Here is an 8,397-nt window from a genome sequence, read left to right on the forward strand (position 1 = left end):
ACACTTTCAGCACATAAAATAGTATCAGCGGTGGATGCGACCCATTAAGAATTCTCACTGGTGGACTTGATGTTGCACTTTGCACTCGTCTTTGAGCCCTGGGTGTGGGTGTCAGAAGATCAAGCACATCGCTGTCTAGGTCTCCCCTCCCCAGGGGGTCTCAGTGTGGTTAGCTAGAGCTGTGCTCAGATAACACAGGGGACCAGAGGGAGGGGTTGGGGCTGTGGAGACGCCTCTTAAACAAGAGAGGATCAGCGTCCAGGCTGCACTCCATCGCTCACTGGAGATAGACCACGCGCTGTCTCTCACTGTCCTGATACTTCATCGTCCACTGACAGACCACATTCTCCCTTCACACAGGTGAGTGTCTGTACTATATTCTGGACTGCCTGTCTGTCTCCCACTGTCCTCACTCACTGAGGACAGACCACACTCTCCCATCACACAGGTGAGTGTCTGTACTATACTCTGGACTGCCTGTCTGTCTCCCACTGTCCTCACTCACTGAGGACAGACCACACTCTCCCATCACAGAGGTGAGTGATGTATGATACTCTGGACTGACTGGACCTACAACTGTTAGGCCACAGACCAGAACGAGAGTGAGGCTACACTTTAAATTAAGGTGGGTCAACTCTGGGACATTGTGTCAATTGCAAGTCTTCACCTGATCCTACTACTAAAGTGGTCAGCAGCACCTGGGCTAATTAACCAATTAACGAACATTTAATTAACTTTATCCTGTAATGCCATTAAATAATTGGTCAAGGTCATTTGCTATATATATTCATTTCTTTGTGTGTAAAACATCATGAACAGCAAAGCTCGAGGGTCACTCTGAGTACGGGTTGTATATATATTGTGCATACCGTATAAGAATTTGTTCCTGATCGCGATGCAAGTTCATCTTGAGGTTGTTGTACGCATCCTGAAACCCCAAACAGACGGGGGCATCTGGGAATTCCTCTGAGTCATTAAGAAACAGTTTTTCAGTCCATTTCCTCCTGTAGTACAAAGACATGCTGGTGGGTTAATTGGCTTCTGGTTGATTTTGCACTAGTGTGAGAGTCAGTGTGGGTATGTGATGGACTGGTGTACTGGTGTACCCTGCCCTGCACCTTTCACTGACCCTGGTGGGCTCCAGCTCCCCTGTGACCCTGAACTGGAAGAAAATGGATGGATGACCAGTCCATCAGACAACCTGGAGGGCTGAGGTTGAGAGCTGCATGTACAGTATATAAATATAAAATCACATTTCTCAGTGAGAAAGAACTGAGGGATGAGGCTGCCTGTACTCTGCACACAGCACATCTCCTTGAACACAGTGCTGCAGGTTTGTGTTCGCAGAGGAGTGTCTGTGAGTGTGCTGGGCTCAGTGTCGCTGAGAGAGAAAGAGAAAGGAAGCGCGGCTCTTTCGCCCAGACAGAGATAACTAATGGTAAGAGTGCCACACTCACGAGACACTGCCCTCGACACCGCACATGGACCCCCAGCTTGAGTACAACACTTTGTAGCTACCGTACAACTGCGGCAAAACCTGGCAACTGTCCAACCCTCCTGACGTGGTTGAGCAGGGTTATTATACTGTAATAAAGCCCAGACTGTGTGGATCCTGTCTCTGGTGCTAATACACAGTGATGTCTACTCTGAATGCTGTTCTATCTCGGAGCAATGTTGTTACACTGTATTAACACTAAAACTGTGTGGATCCTGTTTCTAGTGCTAATGCATGGTGATGTCCACTCTGCACACTGCTATTACACTGCAATATAGACCATACTGTATGGATCCTGTCTCTAGTGCTAATACACAGTGATGTCCACTCTGCATGCTGTTCTATCTCAGAGAAGTGTTATAACACTGTAATACAGTCCTGACTGTATGGATCCTGTCTCTGGTGCTAATACACAGTGATGTCCACTCTGCATGCTGTTCTATCTCAGAAAAGTGTTATAACACTGTAATAAAGCCCAGACTGTATGGATCCTGTCTCTGGTGCTAATACACAGTGATGTCCACTCTGCATGCTGTTCTATCTCAGAGAAGTGTTATTACACTGTAATACAGTCCTGACTGTATGGATCCTGTCTCTGGTGCTAATACACAGTGATGTCCACTCTGCATGCTGTTCTATCACAGAGAAGTGTTATTACACTGTAATACAGTCCTGACTGTATGGATCCTGTCTCTAGTGCTAATACACAGTGATGTCCACTCTGCATGCTGTTCTATCGCAGAGAAGTGTTATTACACTGTAATACAGTCCTGACTGTATGGATCCTGTCTCTAGTGCTAATACACAGTGATGTCCACTCTGCATGCTGTTCTATCTCAGAGAAGTGTTATTACACTGTAATACAGTCCTGACTGTATGGATCCTGTCTCTGGTGCTAATACACAGTGATGTCCACTCTGCATGCTGTTCTATCTCAGAGAAGTGTTATTACACTGTAATACAGTCCTGACTGTATGGATCCTGTCTCTGGTGCTAATACACAGTGATGTCCACTCTGCATGCTGTTCTATCTCAGAGAAGTGTTATTACACTGTAATACAGTCCTGACTGTATGGATCCTGTCTCTGGTGCTAATACACAGTGATGTCCACTCTGCATGCTGTTCTATCTCAGAGAAGTGTTATTACACTGTAATACAGTCCTGACTGTATGGATCCTGTCTCTGGTGCTAATACACAGTGATGTCCACTCTGCATGCTGTTCTATCTCAGAGAAGTGTTATTACACTGTAATAAAACTGTAATAAAACTTGTCCAGTCAAATACTGACACTTCACGCCACTCAGGGAAACCATTCACTTTAAAAACGTTATGAGGAATTCTCAGCCAGAGAGTGGCATCATACTGACAGGCTGTTTTGTCTCCAGGATCACAAGCCCTTCGGACAGCATGGAGAAGTTCCTGCTGACAGTGATCGCTATGGTCTCCGCGGCCTTGCCGGCAGAGATGAGGAAGATCCAGGTACAGCCCATAATACTCAGTGAGCTCCACGCTGCTCAGGTTCAGCGCTTTCTAGTTCAGTACGTTGTTGCCGTAACAATTTGTGAATTTGGTTTGGTGAGCCCATGCGATGGAAAGACTTACAATAGGAATATACAATATAAAGCCAATAACCAACACATGATCACATATCATCCTATAGACAGACCAGTAATAAAATAAATAGCAGTGACAGGTAGTATAACAATGAGACACAAAAAAATCAAAGTTAAAGTGCAGAGTGTGTACAGCTCTCAGCCTCTGGGCGGTGCTGTTAGAGAACCCAGACAGACCTGAGCCGAGTACCAGAGGGGAGAGCAGCGAACAGAGGCTGGGCAGCTGGGAAGGGTCAGGGAGGATCTTTAGAGCTTTGTTCTATAGTCTAGAGAGACAGACTGAGTCCACAGGGGGAGGAGGCATCCTACAATACCATAGGAGATATACACTGTTCTGCCACACTGCGTCTTGTCTGTCTATCTCAGAGCAGTGTTATTACACTATAATACAGCCCAGACTGTTAGAATCTTCTCTCTGTGCAGTGCTAATACATAGTGATGTCCATTCTGTACACTGTTATTACAAGGTGATAAGACATGGACTGTGTGGATCCTGTCTCTGGTTCTAATACACAGTGATACAGTGATGTCCACTCTGCACACTGCTATTAGGCTGTAAAACAGCCCAGACTGTGTGGATCCTGTCTCTGGTACTAATACACAGTGATGTCCACTCTGCACAGTGCTATTACAAGGTAACAAAGCCCAGACTTTGTGGATCCTGACTCTGCTGCTAATAAATAGTGATGTCTACTCTGTATGCTCTTCTGTATCAGAGCAGTGTTATTACACTGTAATACAGCCCAGACTGTGTTGGTCCTGTCTCTGGTGCTAATACACAGTGATGTCCACTCTGCACACTGTTCTGTCTCAGAGCAGTGTTATTACACTGTAATAAAACCCAGACTGTGTGAACATCTCTCTCTCCGTTTCCAGTTTAACAGTTCAGATGAGATCGTGCTGGACATGGCTCCTAATTCTGTGGACGACTCCTATGCCGACTGCACCCCCCAAATGCTCAAGAACGTCCTGAACAACTACCTCCTCAAGGAGCAAAACTCCAACAGCGTCTTCAAGAATGCATGGAATTCTGCGGAGAAGCACTGGCAGAAGCATCCCACCAAACTCCCGAGCGGAATGAGGAAGGAGCACGCCCTGGCCATGCTCACCTACACCAAGGGTGGGAAAAACCCCATTTACGAGAAGTTCAACGCCGCCGTGCGGCGAGGGGCGAAGTCCTACAAGACGGACTTCAGCTACAAGTCCCTGCACTTCCTGCTGGTGAACGGGCTGCACCTGCTCAAGCAGCAGGAGGGCCAGCCGTGCCGGGTCACCTACCGCGGGACGTCCAAGCTCTTCCGGGTCCAGAAGGGCAGCCAGGTGCGTTTCGGCTCCTTCGCTTCCAGCTCCCCGGACCAGAACGTCGCCAACAATTTCGCCAAGAAGTCGCTGTTCAAGATCAAGACCTGCCTGGGGGCGGACGTGATGGCCTTCTCTTCCTGCCCCAAGGAGAAGGAGGTGCTGATCCCCCCTCATGAGAAGTTTGAGGTGACCAGGGTGACCAAGGGCCGGCTGCAGGAAATTGAGCTCAATAGCAAGGGCTCGCAGAGCAACCTGATGTGTGCCCTGTTCCGAAAGACAGTGTGAGACCCCCCCACGCACCCACATCTGCTACAGTTGCTGAGAGTCCCCCCTCCCAGGACCCAGGAGGTCAAAGGTCAATCAGGACCCTTCCATTCTCTGAGCGACTGTAAAACACACAGGAACACAGCAGACAGTCATGCCTCATGTGTTCTGTGAAATGGCTTTTGCAGCTTTTAATACCTCTATAATAAAAGCAAAGCATGCAATTTGTGTCTTCCAGTTGTTTCCGATCTCTTTTGTCATTATAACTGAAGACGTCAATGCCTACAGCTCTTAATCTAGGCTGGGGCAGCTGGCTCCAGATTCTGACCCCCGAGAGGAGAGACTCTCGAGGAGCAGAACAGAGCTGTCTGTGTGTGGTTTGCAGTTCAGGGTCAGTGTAGGAATGACCCCCAGAGGACATATCAGGAACAGCTCTTTCTGGGCCCTATGCAGACGACACGATCCGGGGTTGAGTGAGGAAACACAGGGGGAAAGAGGCATGCAGGAAGCGGGAATAAAAACAGGGGGGCGTGTCCAAGGAGTGCTGGTGGTCGGGGGAGGTGTAAGCAAGGCAAACAATCCAGGGACGAGTCCAAAGAGAAATCCAAAAACAGAGCATAAGTCCAAGTCCAGGCGATCCATCCGAGACTGAAGATTAAAAACCAGAGCCGGGTCGGGACTGGCAGGGGGAACGGGAACAGAAACTTAAAACCAAAACGGAGCCAGACGCATCCAGGTCCCGGGCTCGCACGATGTGAGAACCAATGCAGAGCACCGATTAGCATCAGCGTCTGGTTTTTAAGGGGGAACTGAAAAGGGGCTGGAACAAGGAACAGGTGCAGGGAATGAGGCAAACAAGGAAGGGCTGGAGCGATCGTGACAGGACAGTGAGACCCCTGTACCAACTGGACCGGGTCTCTCCAGGAGCAGGGCTGGGGACCCCTGTACCAACTGGACCGGGTCTCCCCAGGACCAGGGCTGGAGACCCCTGTACTAAACTAGTATTAGCCAAAGATGATCAGTCAGACATTAGTCAAGGATACCAAAGCCAAAGCTAAGACTAGACAAATTTCCCATTGGCCCTTACCAATCATGGCCTCCTAATAATCCCCATCTATGAATTGGCTTCATCACTCTGCTCTCCTCCCCACTGATACCTGATGTGTGGTGAGCGTTCTGGCGCACTATGGCTGCCGTCGCATCATCCAGGTGGATGCTGCACATTGGTGGTGGTGGAGGGGAGTCCCCATTACCTGTAAAGCGCTTTGAGTGGAGTGTCCAGAAAAGCGCTATATAAGTGTAAGCAATTATTATTATTATTATTATTATTAAGACTGCCTCACTGCACCATGAAGGCCAGTCATGACTCTCATGTAAAAACGATGAAAATCCTTGTCAGGGGTAACACGACAGTGGTTTAGTAGGACCCTTCATTACACTCATCATCATCAGCCCAGGTCAATCCCCTGCCTGATGAAGGCTGCTTCCTCCAGAGTCCTCCATGACCTTCTGTCCTTTACAGGCTCTGACACTCCTCCCTCACCTGTGGGTGAGTTTTGTGCTTTTGGCATAATCCAAAAAAATCTTCTCGAACCCCAGGAACTTTGCTGTGTCTCAAAGAGCAGATTTGAGCTGATCGGTTTGGAGATAAAGATGAAGGGGTCCCAGGCCTGAAGGGGGTGTGTTGGGAGGCGTCACTCAGAGCCGTTCCTCAGACTCCAGGTGCTCAGTCAGGAAGGGCGATTCTCAGACTGTGCGCAGCAGCACAGGCGCACTGAAGCAAAGGACACTCCCAGATGAAGACCCTACTGACAGGCCCAACTGGCTGTGCGTTCTGTCCTCGCTAATGCAACAGAGAAGCTCCAGTGCCTCGGTCACCTGTGATGAAACACTGCCACACTGTGGCCATTTTACCAAACTGCAGGGCTTCCTGAAATCACAACAGCTAGGGATCGCAGAGAGACACATGGTCCACTTTAAAATGCATGCTGGTCCCACCAGAGTGAAGGAAAGATTGAATTCTGACTCTTGGCACAGTACAAGAGCTGAGCGACTGGCTTTGAACACGCAGAAGTCAGTGTCAGTATCAATCGATCAGTGATTAAACAACAGCTGTGGTCTGCATCACATGATAGGATCCTGTGCCACTAAAGACTGAAGGTTTTCCCATCAGTGGGGAAACAGAGACAGAAATATTGTCAGAAATACTCTGGGCTTAGACAAACGTTCCTCCCCAAAATAACAATTCTAATCCCACGCCTGTCAGGGCAGCAGACATTAGCCTAGAGATAGGAGTGCCTGTGAATTGCATGGTGATTCATAGGACTGTTACATGATAATTACATCAGTATGATAAGCATAGCAATGTACCCAACAACAGCATCAAGATATTTGCAACTGCTGACAGTTTCAAGTTCTTGCTCCTCAATCACTCACTGTTGGTGTTGCGACAATGGTGTTTGCTTCCTGTAATCAACAATGATGTCCTTTGTTTTCAATACATTAAGGAATACATTGAGTTATATCACTCAACAGATTAATCCACCACTGGCCCATGGGCAGTGTCTATGCCTTGGAGGAGACTGACAGCAACAGAGTCGTCAGCAAAGTTAATGATGAGTCTGTCCTCCATAGGGCTTCTACAGCGGTCTGTGTACAGAGTGTGCACGAGGGGGGACAGCACACAGCCCTGAAGAGACCCAGTGGAAGAACAGAGCGTCGCATGGCAATAGACGAGGGTCTAGGCAAACCGTGTGATTCCCCTCTGAAGACTGCTGGCGTTGTGTGGATTGTGTTGGGATTAGAAGGCCTTAAGCCACACAGACAGAGAACCACAATCAGAACAGCTTCTGATCCCACTGGATCAATAGAGCTGCAGCCCAGTATTGTCAGGGATCCTATTCGTAACCATGAACTCTGCGGGATGCAGAGGTAAACAATCCAAAATCGTAATCCAGCAGCAAGGTCGAGAGGAGAAGCTGGAGATCAGTTAACCAGAAAGAGCCGGGACAAACCGAGAAGACAATCCAGAAGGCGAAATCCAAGAGACGAGATCAAGAGGGAAAAGGCAAGTCCAAAAACCAGGAAATCCAACAAGAAAATAACAGGCACTAGAAAACTCTAAATAGTGAGCAAGGTTTGGTGCATGAGGGAACTTTAAATACTGAAAGGAGAAGGGCGTGGTTGGATAATTGGTTTGGGGTGAGAATCTGTGGAATCTGGTGCCTGTGAGAATGTGGTGGGTTCAGTTAGGAATGAGATTGTGAAACAGTGGGTTTGGGAATGTAATGGCGTGACAAGTATGTGATCTCCAGTCGCAGCCTGTCTCTCAATAATGATTTATGTGATGTATGTAAATGTCCAATAATATGTTTGTACTATAAATGTTTTTTTTTAATTGTATCTGCTTTAGCATCACGGTAACGCATTGGTCAAGCCAATAAAGATCTTTGAATTTAAATATATTTTACATCAGTAGGAGCAGTAGTAGTGATAGCAATGCTAGCAGGTTTTTCAGCATTTACTCAGTAACCTGACTGTAGAGTACAGGCGTCACTGGTGCTGCCCTGCTTTCGGAGAGGGTGACATCACCACTGTAACCCGATCAGGGACATAGGGTTGATGGTAAATAAAAATCTGTGATCCGCGTGCTGGGGTTCAGGCTCGGCGCTGCTGTGCACGAGACGATCATTGAGGTACGGTTCACATCCGCATTGCAGGG

General features: G+C 48.0%; 1 protein-coding gene across 1 annotated transcript; it reads left to right on the plus strand.

Moving 5' to 3' along the window:
- The first annotated feature begins 206 nt into the window (after nucleotides 1–206).
- Nucleotides 207–4,900, plus strand: LOC148656999 (erythroblast NAD(P)(+)--arginine ADP-ribosyltransferase-like). The gene is made up of 3 exons (XM_088642673.1): nucleotides 207–360; nucleotides 2,883–2,976; nucleotides 3,987–4,900. Exons 2-3 carry the CDS (start codon nucleotides 2,905–2,907, stop codon nucleotides 4,695–4,697), a joined length of 783 nt encoding a protein of 260 aa, XP_088498799.1. The 5' UTR covers nucleotides 207–360; nucleotides 2,883–2,904; the 3' UTR covers nucleotides 4,698–4,900.
- Nucleotides 4,901–8,397: the final 3,497 nt, after the last annotated feature.

The sequence above is a fragment of the Lepisosteus platostomus genome, chromosome 8 (assembly GCF_059453375.1).
Source record: "Lepisosteus platostomus isolate fLepPlt1 chromosome 8, fLepPlt1.hap1, whole genome shotgun sequence".
NCBI lineage: Eukaryota > Metazoa > Chordata > Actinopteri > Semionotiformes > Lepisosteidae > Lepisosteus > Lepisosteus platostomus.